Here is a 19,557-nt window from a genome sequence, read left to right as displayed (position 1 = left end):
CAAGGAACGTCATTGAAAAAAAAATAACATGACAACCATTACCTCATCCATGGTTAAACCAACTAATAAAATACCATTATGAACATTATGAACCCCACCACCACCAGTCCTTGTTGGAGGATGCTGAACAGACAGAATTAAAATAAAAATAAAAATGTTCTTCTTCTGAAAGAACTTCTTTCTTGTGGCGTCTGCCGTTGCTAAGCAACCATGACCTGATCTCTCAATGACGACTCGGAAGTTTCAGCAAAGCATAAATGGATTTCCAGCATTAAAAATCGCTTGCATTAGCTTTGCTATTAAATGTCTTTAAAAATGGTTATTCATGTACAGATATGATCAGCTGTTCCTCCAACTTGGCTGTTTTTTCAACGGTATAAGGGAAAGGGTGAAGCTGATTTGTTGGTTCTTGTCACATGACCCTGCGTGCGCATGTGGCATTCTGAAAAGTTGAGAGGTATTTATCCAAAGATTATAGAATATTTATCTCGATGCGGCGCGGACGCGCCTGGAAAAAACGAGCGCGTAGCACCGTGTGAGCGTTGCTTTCATTATGAGCGCGCATACCGCGCGTCTACATTTGAAATAACGACGAACTTTAGCACGCATTTGAACGGCCCCTAATAGAATAATCTCCCGATCAAACTCTGCTTCCCAAAGTTATAAACCCAGTTAAGGTACAGAAATATATTCATCAAAAATAGTGACGCAGTGAAGTCTTTTTTCACCCAGCCGAGTCTTCTCTGTTGCTGTGTGGAGCAGCCTGTGTCAGTCACCTCTTTTAACAGCTACACTGACTGCGGTCTCCTGAGGAAACGCAGCTTTTTTGATAGAAAGTTTTTCTTGTTCCCGAATACAAATATTAAGGTATTTGTCCGAAATAAGTATTCGTTAAAAACACGCTATTTGTGCCTTTCTGAATACCGTATTCGGGTTCGGCTCCACCCCTAATATATATATATATATATATATATATATATATATATATATATATATATATATTTACAGAACATGATATCCATGATTAAAGACCCAAAACTAGGCTTCAGCCAGTACTACATGATGACAGAAGTAAGAAAACACCATAAAAACTGAAGTGAAGCTGTAGAGTCATATATCTCCTGCTGGGTTTAGGGGAGGAATGAGCACTTCAGAGGGTTTGAGGACATTGATTATTGCAGATTCTTGTGTTGCTGTGACAGCTTGCAACCACAGGCGTCTGTCCTTGACCTTGATATGACATAATCACTCATTTGATTTAATTCCACCTTTGATGCCAGAAACTTCAGCTCTCCTAAGGCAGTCGGAAATGTTTCTTCCAAACACAATGTTACAGCCTAAAAATGCTCCCAAATCGCTCCACAATTATATTATATAACGCACAGTGAAGCGATTTAGCTCTATATGGCTTTGCTTTGAAGACGGACACTTAAGTTTTGGAAAAGTTTTGGTGAAACTTGCAAAAACTTTCCTTTTAAACATTAACATTCAGGTGCTTTGAACCAGCTTAGTGCTAATTTTGTTAACTCGCAGCAAGTCACGACAGACGGCAACCTTTAGCTGATTATTCTGACAAAACTTGATTATTCTCACTAAAAACATTCAAAGCAATCAATCTGTACTCACCTCCAACAGAAACTTCTCAGCTTCATTGGGACGTCCAGCTGCCACGCATTGGAAAGTGGCATTTTGTCCAGCGTTGACCTCCACATCCCCCAAACGGGAAAAATGAGGGGCTTTATCTGAACACAAAGACATAACAGGTTCAGAATAAAAGAAAATATACAAAGTTAGAAAAAAGAATAATTTGCTAGCATAAAATACCATTCAAAAGTGTGAGATTAGAAAGATTGTGAAGGATAATGTGACGTGACTAGAGTAATGGCTGCTGAAAATTCAGCTTTGCCAGGAATAAATAACATTGTATAATATATTCAGTTATTTTAAATTGTAATATTTGATTAGGGGTTCAAGCACGTAGCGCTGAAACCCTATTTTAATTGTTAGAATGGTCACAGATCAGCAATCTCCACATAAAACTGATCGGGCAGACCAAATCGTAAGTCGTAAAGACTTGAAACTTGGAGGGATGGTACTTACACCACCTACAATGTGACCAATGCTCACCTCAATCGACCTGACGGGGGCGCTACAGTGAACAAAAGTACGAAATCGCTTATAACTCCTAAACCGTCAGTCGCAGCCTCAAGTGTCTAATGTCGTTGGAATCCTTGGCTCATAGCGGACAAAACACATGCCAGATTCGATCGTTCGAAATTTGTTAAAAACCTACTTTTGCGAACTAGTCCTAGTTTTTTTGCCCGATCGGAACTAAACCAGTGCAGGAAGATTCTCTAGAGAGTGAATGTCAATAATAATAAAAAAAGTTGAACATTTTCGACTCACCGTCGCAAAGGGACATCAAAACGTTCTAAAGTTTTGCCACTTTTAGTAAAATGCCTATAGCTCCTGAACGGAATGAGATATCTTCGCCAAACTCCGAATACTTATGTAAGAGCTCAATTTGAAGTTACAGGAAAAATCACTGAGCTTGGCCACTTGGTGGTGCTGTTAGAGGGGAAAACATGAAAAGGCTATAACTGTGCAACCATTTGACTTTTCAAAATGGAAAATGGTTTGCACAATCTTTGTTCAAATTTCCATAAGTGTCTATAAGAACAATTGCGTATCTCAAAATAAAACATGGCCATCATTGGTCAATGAAGTTTGAGCACCTATTAGACAAGGTTAATGGAGGCCGATCGGAACTACACTCAGTTTGACTCGTGGCCCTAAAGGTCTGTGAGAAATTTTCACAATTGTACATCTTAAGAGTTTTTCGAACATACACACAATATTCATATCATATGACAGAACTCCTCATTCCGGACAACTTTGCTTCTAGAACCACTGCTGTCAGTTAAATAGTTTGTTAAATGATTGAGAAAATGTAAAAACATACTTTTGCGAATTAGTCGCAAGTTTTTCACTCAATCTGGATAAAAACACTGCAGTACAATTCTCTGGACTCTCTAGGTCAATAATTATCAAAAAAGTGTTGAAGTTTACTCTTTGTAAGCTATAAAGGGGTTGTTTAGAAAATGGGCCCATCCAAATTTACTCTAAAACCTATAAAGCCTAATGGAAAACTCAAAACTTCACAAAGCCTGGTGAGAACATGAAACAGGTGTTTCTAACCAAGCATGCCAAGTTTTAAGAAGATCATACCCTAGCTGGTGCTATAACAGTCATAAACGTTCTATGGAAAATTACCTGTATTTGCCAAAAACCCTTTTTTTCAATCATTGATTTAGGTGGTTACAGACTTGCTAAACAATATCTTTTTCCATATTTGCAATAATGCCTTAATCGGTCTTTGCGGCTATATTAATATTATAGTTTTGTTCTGTATTTGGTGCTAATAATATATTTCTCTCAAAAATACCTAAAAATCTCTTACCAACCCAGTAGTGTACATAGTCCACAGTGCTTAAACTCAAAACTGACCCTACTTTACTTTCGTAATACATATTTCTGGTATAAACACGGAAAAGACTTTCTTTTTCTTCAAGTCCGCTCCTCAACCAAGTCTATTCTGGTACGTAATGCTGACGTTTTTTGATCCAATCAAGTACCGCCCAACATTTCTCCGTGTGAATATTCTATTTTCACTCAAACATGTTATATTTTTGAAGTAAAATGCATTGCGAATGTCGTTTCACGGGGACTTCAAACGCAGGGAGGCGATCTCTTAGTGGCCAGAAATGTTGATTTGTTCCAGTTTGATTGGCTAGTTAATCGCTGTGAAATTTTCCACATATAGGATGTTTTCTTGCCAGCATGTGAGACACTTGTATCCAACGAAATAAGGTCTAGATAATCTTCCTCCAGCACACGTGGTTCTTGGTACTTTGAGCTTACTATAAACGCAATCGATTAAGGTGTCAGTTCAACTAAACTGAAATATGACCTTTCGAATTTGAAAGCCATATCTATGCTTTTGAAGACTTTTTTTGAAACTGAATATATAGAATTAGGATTAAACAGGATAAAAAGGGGAAAAAAGAAACAGATAAATAGCATAGATAAAGAAATACATTATTGATCCCCACAAGAAAATACAAATGCAGGATTGCTAGACGATTCAATGCAATGTGTACAAAAAGACCCCTATGAAGAGACATAGCACTGCACACAGTATTGCAAAATACTTTTCAGAGTACACCAATTTCAGAGCCTGATGGTGGCAGAGCATACACCACTCCACTTCAAGTGCTGAAGGTTTTTTAAAAAAAAAAGTAAAAAAAAAAAAAAGGTAGACACAGATACAGATAAATACAGAGGCTCTATTCTATCTGGCTTGCACTAGCTCTAGATGCAAACGTATAAATGGAACCTTTTAGATTTCTTTCTTTTCTTATACCAGTTCATTGAATGGGTGTCAGATGTAAAAAGGCCCTCAGGCAACCTGAATAGCTTCATGTGGTAGTTAACAGTGTTTAGTCTCAGATAGCAAAGTGCTCCTATGGGAACTGCAGCCAGCCCTGCACATCTGACAGTTTGATTGTTACTTAAACAGAGTACACTTTATGTATAATTTAATATTTTGAACTACTGAACTGTTTCTATCTGCGTGGTGATAAGAGATGAAACTCAACGTTCAGTGCTCCGGCAAGACAACAGCATGCATGTTTTATTAAAGATTAAAATGCAAACTCACAGAAAAAAAATGGATATGCACATACTGTAGTTGTTAATCTATCCTTCATCTGTTAATTTACTTGAGCTCAGGCCATACAAGATGTAAAGGAGTTTGTTTCTTCATCTTAACAGATTTGGAGAAATTAGCATTACACTCGCTCACCAGCGGATCCTCAGCAGTGAATGGGTGCCATCAGTCCAAACAGCTTATAAAAACATCACAATAATCCACAAGCAATCCACACCACTCCAGTCTATCAATTAACATTTTGTGAAGTGAAAAGCTGCATGTTTTAACTTTAAATCTGTGCAAAATTCCAGTGTTTAATCCATAACAATACTTCCTCCAGAATGTCCATTTCTCCACCCTCTCAGATCTAAATCAACAAACATATTTGTTTCTCTTGTAAACAGTGCTTGATCTCTGCATATTTTCTTTAAAAGGGATAGTACACAGGGTCAGGAAGCTTTCAGATTTCATCTAAAATATCTTAATTTGTGTTCCGAAGATGAACAAAGGTCTTATGGGCTTGGAACAACATAAGGGTGAGTAATTAATGACAGAACTTTCATTTTTGGGTGAACTATCCCTTTAATTCAGTATTTATTAGCTGACTGAACTCTAATTCTGATGTCACCCATTCACTGCAAAGGATCCATTGGTGAGCAAGTCATGAAGAAACAAGCTCATCTATAGAATGGCCCGAAGAAGAATAAATTTTCCGCAAATTTTAGTACTTAAGTAAACTTTTCCTGTAATGATAAACTTCAGTTTCAGTGGTACTATGATTTTGCAAAATTCCAATGAGTAACTCCAATGTGATCTTGTTTAAATTTTGGCTAATTTCCATATGACGCACGCTAAAAGAAGCATAATAATCTTTCTCCCACACTGCAGGTTTCATAACAAGGCTGTGTTGGTTATATTTACAGACCTGTGTTAGAATTCTAAATCATTTTGCCTTCTGTAACCACAGGGCTTTCCTTCACTCTGGCAACAGCTTCCTGCTTGAGCAGGATGTATATAAAATCAGCGTAAACCGCCTACCCACACTGCACACATCTGAAATCTGTCAATCAAAGCAGATAAACAGGTTATGAGGTCTGATATAACAGAAAATGCTGTTTTGTACAACCACCCTCAGCTTGTATTATTTATCTTCTTTATAAAACCAGATGGAGGCCTGGGCTACATTGTTTGCAGTCCACAGGTGGCCACATGTTCAGTGGAAATGCCACTGTGTGATGCTGTGCTCATGTTTTTATGAGCCAATATGAATCACAAGGTATGAAAAGGGACTGAAAATCTGTTACATGTTGGAGCAAAATGTTTTAAAATTATGATCGCATCGTAAAGTCTTTACATACTACATACCGCAGATGCCACAACAGTAAAGTTATGAAAAAACATAACTGTATTAGGGCTGTCTCTAATGTTTATTTGTAACCCTGGTCTACAAAACAAGTCTTAAGTAGCACAGGTATACTTGTAGCAATAGCCAAAAATACATTGTATAGGTCAAAATGATTGATTTTTCTCTTGCCAAAAATCATTAGGATATTATGATTTTTGTTCCATGAAGATATTTTGTGAATTTCCTACCGTAAATATATAAAAACTTAATTTTTGATCAGTAATATGAATTGCTAAGAACTTCATTTGGACAACTTTAAAGGCGATTTTCTCAATATTTAGATTTTTTTTTTCACCCTCATATTTCAGATTTTCAAAATTTGGTTTACCTTAGACAAATATTGTCCTATCCTAACAAACCATACATCAATGGAAAGTTTATTTATTCAACTTTCAGATGATATCGAAATTTCAATAAAAAAAAGACCCTTATGACTGGTTTTGTGGTCCAGGGTCACATTTTGGTAATCGAGTAATCGGTTACTCAGTTATTCTGAGGTTTAATCAAATAATCGGATCATTATAATATATATATATATTTGTTGAAGGGCAAATCCAGCATTATGGATGTGACCTTTTGGCATTATGGATATGACATATAAATGCGTAGAGAATGTGTATGTTACCAATATACCGAACCATCTGTTTATATTTTAATAAACCCTTGATGATAGAGTGTAAACGTCAGAAAAATATCAGTCTATGCACAAGTTTTCTATGTTAATAATTATGTGTTATGGATGTGACAAAAAAGGACACCGTTTTTGAGAGACTACATTCTTTGTAGGATTTCTGCAAATTAAAATGCACAAACCAGACATAATAATATCTAACAAATAGAGAAGCGAAGGCTCTTCACAGAACATATAATTGTTACTTTATTTTCATTTTGATGTGTCTATTTATGAGGAATATGTTCTGTTATGGATGTGACATACCTTTATATAGCACTTACCAGACTATGGAAAATCATGTACTTATAAAAAATGCTTTAAAAACTTTAAGAGAGACCTCACATGGGTATTTAAACCCTTTGGTAAAAACTTTATTTTTTCATAGTAAGGTTGACATTTGCATGGAATTACCCAGGAATAAAAATAGACCTAAGTCAACAATAGCCTTTAACATGACTTAAAATACATATATAATAGCAACGAGGCAATAATAATTAGTTCAAATATCAAAGTATCAAAAGCAAGTAATAATATGATTACTGTTTTCCACTTAATCTGTAATATTTGGCCATTTCTTTACGGCAGAAATGCTATGGCCACTGTAATTTCTTAAATATGTGGATATCAAAATGAACGAGGGTTTAAACTTTTATTTTGAAGTTGTGATGAACAGTTGGCATATTGAGAAAGATATTGATGTATTCTCCTGTGCTTGCGTAGGTTTATAAATGTTTTACCTTACAAAGCTGATGAAAGGGCATTCCCAGATGAATGTTATAATAAACCCAAACTCACAACAATATGCAGAGATGTAAATAATAACATGTAAATGATAACTGTTTGTGTGGAGCAGCATTTACTATGAACAGAGTATAATTAAAGCGCATATATTAAACCTGCGTTGCATATATTTATTTAAAGGGATAGTTCACCCAAAAATGAAAATTTGATGTTTATCTGCTTACCCCCAATGCATCCAAGATGTAGGTGACTTTGTTTCCTCAGAAAAACACAAACGAAGAATTTTAATGAAAACCGGTGCAGTCTGCCATCCTTATCATGGACGTGGATGGGCACCAAACCTTTAAAAGTAAACAAAAACATGCAGAGACAAATCCAAATTACACCCTGCGGCTCGTGATGATACATTGATGTCTTAAGACACAAAACGATCGGTTTTTGTGAGAAACTGAACAGTATTTATATAATTTTTTACCTTTGATACACAGCCACGTCCATCTGTCATGAGCACGAGTTTGGCATCAGTCACGTCACATGTGCACGCGCTTCTGGCGTGGAATACGCAAATGCCGTAAGCGATCTGTTGCATGAATACGACACTCATTGTTTACACAGAGCACAGAGATTGTGGGTATAGCGGCTTTTCAAAATGGTAATTACCTGCGCGTATCCTGATTGTTTAAACCGATTTAAAGCTAAAAGATTACGTTTGCTTGCGCAAACTCATCCGGGACTTTTCCCTGATTTCCCCTTACGGCTTTTGCGTATTCTACGTTAGAGCGCATGCACATGTGACGTGACTGATGCCAAACTCGTGCTCATGACAGATGGACGTGGCTGTGTATCAAAGGTAAAAAATGATATAAATACTGTTCAGTTTCTCACAAAAAACAATCGTTTCGTGTCTTAGGACATCAATGTATCATCACGAGCCGCAGGGTGTAATTTGGATTTGTCTGTGCATGTTTTTGTTTACTTTTAAAGGTTTGGTGCCCATCCAAGCCCATGATAAGGATGGCAGACTGCACCGGTTTTCATTAAAAATCTTCGTTTGTATTTTTCTGAGGAAACAAAGCCACCTACATCTTGGATGCCCTGGGGGTAACCAGATAAACATCAAATTTTCATTTTTGGGTGAACTATCCCTTTAATTGAATCGTAGCATTTGTGAATTCACAATTGCATTATGCTTTATTCAGATTTTTAAATGGGTATAATATATCATGCAGCCTTGCAAAACAGTCTAATAATGTGTTTAACGGATTCTCGTCGGTGGACTGCGCCACTTTTTTGCCGTTTTTTTTTTTCGACGCAGGCAAAATGCAATTAAGGATTTTTTTTTTTTTATCGAGTACTCGAATCGAATCGCACAGCCCTAAACTGTGCAGAAAATAATAAAGAAATAAAGAAACCACACCCTCTCCTGAATCACAGAAATCTTCTCTCTTTCTCACTCTTTCTACTCGTTTTGCCGTCCTTTCCTTTTTGACTTGTCTTGCCAAATGGTGATTTCCGCAGTCTGGCGCAATGCCATTCTCGACAATGTGCGTCCAGGTCCTGATGAGAGTTTTAATTATTTAATGTGCACAGTGGGGCTTAGATGATGCCATCTGCCGCCTGCAGGAAGTGGGGAGGGGGCCGAAGGAAGAGGGTGTTAGGAGACTCAGCAGAGATGAGCTTTCATGACCACAGCATCTGTTGATTTGCTTGTTTGGAATTGCACTTTATTACCATCTAATAGCACTTTGTCAGTTTTCTCTGTTTAAATATGTATAAATATCACTACAGTTTTATGAAGCCTTAAAAGCGTTAAGATGTCCCTCAGAGGTTGTGAAAAGGATTGTTAACTTTGAACGAAGACCGCATCTCCGCGGCGTGTCACCTATCCCCATCGGCCGGTCACTAAAACGCGTTTCAGCACATCGGTAACAATTACAGCTGATAATTGTGCTGTCGGAGCTTTTTGAATTAACCTTAAAAAAGACTCGCAGCTCTCAAATAAATATACAGACATGCTGTTATCGAATGAGGCAGCTTGTTTTAATAAAAGCCACTCAGATAAGAGCGAATTCACTAAGAATGAATTGCACCCGCTGCGTCATTTATTTACACACTGCATTGCTCTAGCACCCGATTTAAACCAAAAATGAAAAAATATACAAAAAATTAATGGCAGCCAGTTCTAACATTTCTGTACGTCATACATAAAAATAAATAAATGAATATACAAACAAACAACTAACCATTACACCATTAACCTCTAGTCTACAGTCAGCATATAAAATGAAATGTCTGGCTCGGCTGGATTAGGAATGTTTAAAAGATTTCTACTCTTCCCCTCGGCAATAAAAGACATCACAGCTCCGCACACACAGAGTCTTCACTGCACTGGAGGGCTGAACACATCACACACTCTCTCACAACAACTCCTCCTTACTCTGATCTGTTTGTTTTCTACCATGTCCGGCAGCTAGCAGGCTATCACAGCATGCCGGCAGCCAGCAGGGTTCACGTTCCCGCTAACTAATGCAGTACATATGCAGCATACTGATGCACACATTGCATAGGAAATGTTGAATGTAGCACCAGCATAAAAATAACTGAACTAGCTGACATACCTCAACTGTTTCTCCCAGAAAACAATAAGATTAAAAAAAGTGCAAATGGAGACTTGTGTGTTGTTACGTGTCTCATTTAGTTGACTAAATAGTTATTTGGCTATTGGTTGACATTATCTAAACCACAAACTTCTCAAACTTTGCATTGGTGAGTCATTCATATTATAAAATCATGGTACAGAATCTGATGTTGTATAAGCTTACAGAGCAGACTTCAAATTTAAATGAAGTGTGATGGCTATGTTAAAAAAAACCTGTTCCTGAGACTTTTCACACTAGATGGAAACTAGATCTTTTCATCATCAAAGTAACAATGTAGCTGTACCCTGCTGAGCTAAAAGCCAAAAGCCAGTGTAGAGACTGAAACAAGGATGAAAGGTGAATTTGGGTACAAAAGTGTCTTTGATATCCAAATTATGTGTGCTTACAGAGGATCTGTGTGGGACTGGACCTGCATAAGAAGATGAACTTGAAAAAGTTGTACTGTACAGTATATGAGAGAAATGTAAATCTCGATGTGTTACGGCTGAAAGAAGGGAGTTTCATGTTAGAAAACTTTGGTAACACTTTACATTAATGGTTATTAGTTAACTACTTTAGTTAACATGAACTAAGAATGAACTACAGCATTTATTAATCTTAGTTAATGTTAATTTCAGCATTTACTGATGCAATATTAAAATCAAAAGTTGTGCTTGTTAACATTAGTTAATGCACTGCCATTCACTTTAACTAACAATGAATGACGGTATTTTTATTAACTAACATTAACAAAGATTAACAAACACTGAAATAAATGTATTGTTCATTGTTCATTCATGTTAGTTAATCGATTAACTAACATTAACTAACAGAACCTTATTGTAAAGTGTTACCAAAACTATCTTTGATTTTGTCAATGGTCAATGTCAATTTCTAGAGTGCATGCAGGCAATATATGTAATTAAAAATTAATATATTTTTTATATATTAGCTGTCGATTGATTAAAAAACTAATCAGTCACAGATTTTTCTGTAATTAATCATGATTAATCGCACCTAAAATTAAAATTTGTAAAACAAATATATTTTTACACTGAATAGTAGAAACAGCATTAAGGCAGTATATTTTAAATACTCATTTAATAGCATCTTTTTACTATTAGTTCTGAATAAAGGCAAGTATCACAGATAACAACCAACAGATAACTGATACGGATGTGTTTTTATTCATTTTTGTGGATAAAATGAGTAAATATGGTATGGAAGCCATTTCCGCAGCTGAATAAAGATGAAAAAAGGTAATTGCAACTTTTTATCTCACAATTTTCTCACAATTGGTAGTTTACATCTCACAATTCTGACGTTTTTTACTCACAATTATGACATTTTTTTTCTTAGTATAGCATGATATAAACTTGTAATTGCAAGTTATAAAGTCAGAATTGTGAGATATAAACTCACAATTTCTGACTTTTTTCCAGAGTTGCATGATACAAACTTGCATTTGCAAGTTATAGTCAGAATTGCAAGACTTTTTTCAGAACTGCAAGTATATATATCTCACAATTCTGACTTTATAACACAAAATTGCGAACTAGACTTTAAAACTCACAACTGTGAGGTTTATATCCCACAATTCTGAGAAAAAAAGTCAGAATTCGCAACTTTGAAATATAAACTCGCAATTCTGACCGTCTTTTCTCAGAATGATGAGTTCATATCTCACAATTGTGACTTTTTTCTCAGAATTGCAAGTATATATCTCATAATTCTGACTTTATAACTAAATTGCAAAGTAGACTTTACAACTTGCAATTGCGAGTTTATATCCCTCAATTCAGAGAAAAAAGTCAGAATTGCGAGATACAAACTTGCATTTGCAAGAAAAAAGGTCAGAACTGTGAGATAAAAAGTCACAATAACCTTTTTTTTATTATTCAGTGGTGGAAACCGGCTTCCATAATATAGCTATTTTGCATTAAAATGTATGCAATTTGTTATTATTACAGAACATTAAATATTAAACATTACAACTTATAATTTTAGTGAACTTAAAACAATCTACAGATAAAAACATTATAATAAATGTCACATTTACGAGACTCTAATATAGTATGTTGTATATAGTAATACAGTGATTTTTCTGTCTACTGTATATCAGCATCAGCTCTTTCTGTTTGGATGTTTATTTCTCCTCAGTAAGTTTATTTTGTTAATTAATTTTCATAATAAATGAAAATGTAGTTGAAACCTTTGGTATCAGTATTTTAATTTGAAGATTGATTAAAAAAATGCATCATCCATTGAAAAGTACATCTCAATGCAAAAGATGCAAAAGAAGACACTTTTTTTTAGCAATTATAGCCAAATATCTGCCTTTTACCCATGTTTAATCTAATGTTCACAATGTTTCATCTAAGCCTTCTTTTCTAGGAGCAACAATGCTAATGCTGTAATAGACTTGCAATAATGGTTAAAGGTTAAAATGTATATAAAATTTTATGACCAATGACCAATCGTTTCACTAGATAAGACTTATATTCCTCGGATGGAATCATATAGGGCCCTTTGAAGCTGCACTGAAACTGCAATTTAGACTATCAACTCATTGGCCACCAATGAAGTCCAATATATGGAGAAATTTCCTGGAATGTTTTCCTCAAAAACCTCAAAGACATGAACATCTTGGATCACATGGGGGTGAGTAAATTATCAGGAAATTTTTATTCTGGAAGTGAACTAATCCTGTAGTGCTCAACCTATTTCTTTCTCTTTTTTGACACCAGCATTTTGGCTCAACATAGCCTAGACAGCCAACAATGTTACATCCATGAAAAGGCTAATGTGATCCAAGCGTTTATACAGTCCTTCACATTTTCACGCTGTTTAAACACCCTCCCACACTATAATGACAGGTGTGTGCTACTCACAACAGGGGTAGGTCAACAGGAGGATGTCATCAACTGCAATGTAGCCTTTGCGGTCCACAGTCGCCTCTAGCAATATCTGAAAACACAAAGGTAGAAAAACATGACCTGCAAAAACGTATTTGGGCTTTAAAATCAGAGCAGTTTTAACATTTGCATGAAGCAGTGAAATTACAATAATTGTATAGAGCAGAAAATCAACTTCTTAATTAATATTCTGGTCTTGCTAATGGGGAAAATACACTTCACTCAAGATATAATTCCAATTAGTCCAATAAAATCAAACCTTATCTTAAACCATTTTGCTTCTTAGGTTAACGTACCTTGTTTTAAGGCTGTTTTAATGTTAAGAAAATGTAGCAGTGTATTCAAAAAGTACAGTGTAAATACATTTTTGATTTAGTAAGGGATGACTTGTATATTAATAAACACCATCATAATAGTTGCAATCAAACTCACAAAAAGTGTTTTAATGGGCTTTCTGCTCTAGATTTGAACTATTGTCTGACATTTGCATTGTGCTTCATTAAGCCTACATTAATAAATAATGAATTAAAGAAGTAATAAGAGAAAACAAAGCAAAGAGAGACGATACTGTCAACCATGTTGAAAGCAAGCCAAGCACATTATTCATTGTTGTGGATTTTGCATGTTTTTCTTATCGCACAAAGTTTTGACAGTCATTGAGAGAACAGAAAACGAGAAAAAGGATGTCAAAGCAAGTAAAGAGAATGAGAAAGAGAGAGAAAATAGATGCCAACTTCACTAAGGGTCCCTGAGGCCTACAGGAAATAATGGCTTCATCAGGAGGCCTGCGTGTACTGTGACACATGGCTTTCATTCGGCATGCTGCGCACACGCATACACACCGGTTTATAATGTGAGCGTAAGGGCCACGAGTCCCTGCGGACTTGGAGAGAGGCTCCACGCTCGCCAAAGGCTATGAGCAAAGGACGGTCGCTCCAGTGTAATGAAATCAAATCAATATTGTGCGAACGACAGTGATGAGATGTTATTACACATCCAGAGCGTGGAGGCCATGTTTGCTCTTCCAACAGTGGTCTGCTTGGCTGCCCACGCTTGAAGTTATTGCTTCAAAAAGAGAAACTATTTTTGTTTACTGTCTAGTAAGCAAGCAAATCACAGTTATGGCCAAATGTTGTGTTTTCAATCATAAAAGGGCTTCTTTAACTTCGGAAACTCTTTTAAAAGTTTGTTCACATTATTTATTTCATTTCTATTTATTAACAGTGGGCATAAATGAATCATTGCTGTCATGTTTCTCTTCAAGGTCATCTCAAATGATGAATTGAGGTTAATAAAAATGTGTGATGGAATTGAAATGACACTTTTGAAAAAAGTTAGCCGACTGCATTGTCTTGCTGAGACTCATATCACAGTTCGCATGTATTTTAAAAATGAAATACTACTTTTACACTTTTTGCTCAATGTGACAAAATCACAGATTAATTGGAAACCATGCATAAAAATAATATTCCGCTAACCTGTGATGTTTCGCTTGAAATTTGTTTTTCTTCACACATCACTTGTCTGATATTTCAAGACTTTCTTCTTGGCAAAGAAGTACTCTCACTTACAAACTACTTACTGTATATTCTGTATATTCAAAAGTAAATGATAAAGAAGGGTTCAAAGGGTTTAAATGTGATATTCATATAACAAAAAGAAAAAAAAAAGTGTTTTAATAAAAATCTGTGCCGGAAACATGCACCAAAGTTCAAAAGCTTGGGGTCAGTACAATTTTTTCATGTTTTTGAGTCCACAAAGGTGCATTTATTTGGTCAAAAACACAGTAAAACATTAATATTGTGAAATATCGTTGCTATTTTAATATATATTTAACATGCATTTTATTCCTGTGATGACAAAGCAGAATTTTCAGCAGGTATTACCCCAATCTTCACATGGTTGGTTTACCCAAAAATGAAAATTCTGTCACCCTTGTGTCGTTTCAGTTTTCATTCTCAAAACACAAATTGCGGGTTACAGAGCCCAAGAGCTTTCTGACACTGCATAGATAGCAACGCAACTGACAGAATTTTCATTTTTGGATGAACTGTACCTTTAAAAACAGCTTGCTTTGGGTAAAACAATAATATTTGTACATAAAAATCTGTACCTGTACCTATGCACTAAAGTTCAAAAGCTTGGGGTCAGTACAATTTTTACTTGTTTTAGCGTCCTCAAGGGTGCATTTATTTGGTCAGAAATACAGTAAAAACAGTAATATTTTGGAATATTAATACTATTTTAATATATATTTTAAATGCATCTTATTCCTGTGAGTAAAAAATAAATTTATTCAACCATTTCTTCTCTTCCATGTCAGTCTTCAATGCACGTTCACAAGAATATTTTTACAATGTCCTTACTAGCTTTCTGGGCCTTGAACGTGTCAGTTGCGTTGCTGTCTATGCAGGGTCAGAAAGCTCTTGGATTTCTAAATGTTCTTAATTTGTGTTCTGAAGATGAATGAAGGAAGGTCATATGGGTTTGGAATGACATGAGGGTGAGTAATAATGACAGAACTTTCATTTTTGGGTGAACTGTACCTTTAAAAACAGCTGTGCTGTTAAATTTATAAATCTTGCTTTGGGTAAAAACAATATATATAAATATTATATATAAACAGAAAATGAGAAGTGGCAAAAGTAAATGATAAAGGAATGAAAAAAATTATTCAAAGACTTGTTTAAATTTGATACTCATATAACAAAAAGAAAAAAGTTGGTTTAATAAAAATCTGCGCCTGGAACATGCACTAAAGTTCAAAAGCTTGGGGTCAGTACAAATTTGTGTGTCCTCGAGGGTGCATTAATTTGGTCAAAAATACAGTAAATACAGTTATATTGTGGAATATTATTACTATTTTAATAAATAATTTAAATGCATCTTATTCCTCTGATGAATTTTCAGCAGCCATTACCACAATCATCAGTGTTTTGTTGTTGAATAAAGTTATTTTTGTTTCCTTTCCACACAAAAAGTATTTTTATAACTTTATCAAATTAAGGTTGAACCACTGGTGCCACATGGACTATTTTACCATACTCTTACCCGTGTTGGGGAAAGCTTATTTTTAAAAGTAATGCATTACAATATTGCGTTACTCCCTTAAAAAAGTAACTAATCCCGTTAGTTACTTTGGAAAGTAATACGTTGCATTACTTTTGCGTTACTTTTTAAATCTGGCCAGGGCTTGCTTCTTTGTTTTTAATATAAAGAGTTCTATTTTTGGCAAATGTTAAAGTCCTTTCACACCAAAAGTGAAATGAATCCACCTCAGGCTGAAGGAAAAGTAAATCCAGGAGACTAGTCAGTCAATTAATGGGAAAACAAAGTAACTGGTGTTACTTAGGCCGAGTTCAGACTGCATGATTTTAGCCCCGATTTTGACTCGCCGACAGGTTTTGAGAAATCGCCGACAAATGCCCGAAATCACAGGCAAATCGCTGCTCGTTCACGCGAGTGACAATCACACAGTGTGAAATATCAAAGACGTGATCTGAGAGAATCGACACCCGTGAGATATTTGGCATGCTAAATATCTGGACCTGTCGGCGATTCAAAATCATGCCGTGTGAAAGGTGATCTGACTGAAAATAACATTGGCGATTACCTATAGCCAATGAGACAGCAACATCCAGGCCAGCGGGAAGTTGGGGGAGGAGTTACGAAGGTATAGACCATAATATCAACAAGCATAGCTTTGGCTTCTTTTCTTTTCGCTGCAAATGAGTGCACATGCAATTTGTATGACAAGCTTCTTGCGGGCTACCATTTTTTTATAATAATCCCAGTCTCACATGAGAACTCACGCGAGAACTTGCACGACTGACCTCACGTTGTTTCCATGTCACTTCTCGCGTGTGTTTGGTTGTGAGAGTAGTTTGCGGACCGGGACAAAGTTGTCGGTGATTCTTCCTATTGTAAAGTCATGCAGTGTGAAACCCCTTGTCGCCGATCCATCATGCAGTGTGAACACAGCAGCGACGGAATGCTACCCCAGATAGTCATGCAGTGTGAAAACATCTGTGACGCGATTGCTTTGAAAATCATGCAGTCTGAACTCGGCATTATTTGAAAAATAAGTTACTTGAAAAAAGTAATCTGATTACGTAACTTGCGCTACTTGTAATGCGTTACCCCCAACAGTAGTCCTCACTACCTTTCTATGCCTTTAACATGGTAATTGCTGTCTATGCAGGGTCAGAAAGCTCTCGAATTTCATCAAAATGTTCTTAATTTGTGTTCTGAAGAGGAACAAAGGTCTTACGAGTTTGGAACAACATGAGGGTGAATAATAATAACAGAATTTTCATTTTTGGGTAAACTGTCTCTTTAAAAACAGCTGTGCTGTGATACATTTTAGTGATATATTCAGGATTCTTTGAATGGAAAGTTCAAAAGAACATCTTGAAATCATATGGAAAAGATTTCTTTTGTAACATTATGTCTTTACTGTTACTATTGATCAATTTAATGCACCCCTGCTGAATAAAAGTATTCAGTATTCAGTACTGAACAGTAATGTAAATGCACCTAAAGTAGGCCCAAAAATATGAAGAATTACTAAGGAGTGCTACTATCGGTTGAAAGGGATTTGTATGTGTTGCAGTCGTCGCACATAGTTGATGGCACTATATCTCAGAGCTGTCATGGTAGCGACGCTTCGTTCCACGTTCAATTTCACCATCACCTGGTCAGCAGAACATTCCAGTCTGTCACAAGCCTCTTATTTCATCATGGAACAGCATGATTTCATCCTCGTAACCCTGCCTTGACCTCCATCGGCGCCGACATACGTGAAGATGGATGTGAAGTCTCTGATTGGGATCTAAAAAACATAACGTGCTTTGCGGGAAAAGAGGAGGAAAGTGACTCCAGACAGCAGGATATACAGCCAGCGCTGGCTCGGGCTCTGTAACCCTAACTTTAAACTCCTGTTGGAAAGGACTGCCATATAACCACAATAAACTGACACCAGACCTGCAGGATGATGCAACGGGAGATTACTCTGAAATGTGTTTTCGACTTTCCTCACCATTTCACGGGTGTGCCGCCGCTCACATGCCGTCAGCTCTCCGAAACAAAAGACACACATTTTTACGGAGGCGCTCTTACACTATTAAAATCCTCTAGCCGTATCACATTTATTCTAATCAGTGGCTACTTCCCTTCTGGAGAATATATATACTTGGAACAAATGTCTCTGATTTATGATGGACATAAAAAAAGAGTGAGGAGGCTTTCTGGGTATGGAAATGCAAGGCTGAGTTGAATCTTATGTTTCTCTGCTAAGAAGATGACTGTCTCTATATTCCTTCTACATAAGTAAGAATTATGGCAGCAATGCATTATTGGTTTAAAACAGTAGAGGTATAAGCATGTGTGTGTGTGTATGTGTGTGTGTGTACCTGGTATTCATCATGTTGTGGGGACCAAATGTCCCCACAAGGATAGGAATACCAGTAGATTTTGACCTTGTGGGGACATTTCTCAGGTCCCCATGAGGAAACAGGCTTATAAATCATGCACAATGAGTTTTTTTGACGAAGTAAAAGTGTGCACAATCTCCTGTGAGGGCTAGGTTTAGGTGTAGGGTAGGTGTAGGGCGATAGAAAGTACGGTTTGTACAGTATAAAAACCATTACACCTATGGAATGTCCCCATAAAACATGTAAACCCAACATGTGTGTGTATGTGTGTGTGTGTGTGTGTGTGTGTGTGTGTGTGTGTGTGTGTGTGTGTGTGTGTGTGTGTGTGTGTGTGTGTGTGTGTGTGTTTTAAATGAACAAGGCAGAAAGATACTTAAGTACAATCAGTGTAATACACTTATTACTAGAGATCAATAGATTTGACTTTTTCATATCAACTTTTTTAATGTTTACACTGTCCAAAAATTCCTAAAGGATGACCACAATTCATAACTATTTTAATAAGTAATAATAAGACTAATAATGATAATAATAATAATAATAATAACGTTGTTGTAGTAGTTAATAATAATAATAATTCTAATAATAATAATTTTCATTAACCAACAGTTAACCTGGTTGAAAAGTGTGAATAATTGCATTATAATTCCCAATAGCAGAATTACAATAAATTGCACCTAATTTTAGGTAACTATATTTTGCAAGCAAAACAAATGTGCTTGATGTATTTTACTACCTGATCATTTTCAAATAATATATGACACATGACTGTCCAATCCAACTACCAATCCAAGTACTAATTTCCATTATGATTATTATGATCTAATTTCATAAATTATAAAACCTGACTTGAAACTGCAGTAGTTAAGAATATCTGTCAAATTGCTTATATTCTTATAAGAATTATATAAAGCAAAATTAAATTAAATTAAATTAAAAAATATAAGTTAATTAAATTAAATAATAATTAAATAATTAAATGAAATAAAATAAAAATAAAATGCAATAAATAAAATCAAATAAACATTAAAATGATTTTAT

The 19,557-nt window shown here is 35.8% G+C and overlaps 1 protein-coding gene across 1 annotated transcript in view; it reads right to left on the bottom strand.

Moving 5' to 3' along the window:
• ptprub (protein tyrosine phosphatase receptor type Ub) overlaps positions 1-19,557 on the bottom strand; it is a 331,954-nt gene that overhangs the window by 204,892 nt on the left and 107,505 nt on the right. The window contains exons 6-7 of the mRNA XM_073847765.1: positions 13,061-13,136; positions 1,627-1,742 (exon numbers count right to left, since the gene is read on the bottom strand). Of these exons, the coding sequence (XP_073703866.1) occupies positions 1,627-1,742; positions 13,061-13,136 (192 nt within the window). The remainder of the gene's footprint in view (positions 1-1,626; positions 1,743-13,060; positions 13,137-19,557) is intronic.

Source organism: Garra rufa, chromosome 9, assembly GCF_049309525.1.
Source record: "Garra rufa chromosome 9, GarRuf1.0, whole genome shotgun sequence".
Taxonomy (NCBI): Eukaryota; Metazoa; Chordata; class Actinopteri; order Cypriniformes; family Cyprinidae; genus Garra; species Garra rufa.
The sequence above is the reverse complement of the archived record's forward strand: the minus strand, read 5'-3'. Positions and strand labels throughout refer to the sequence as shown.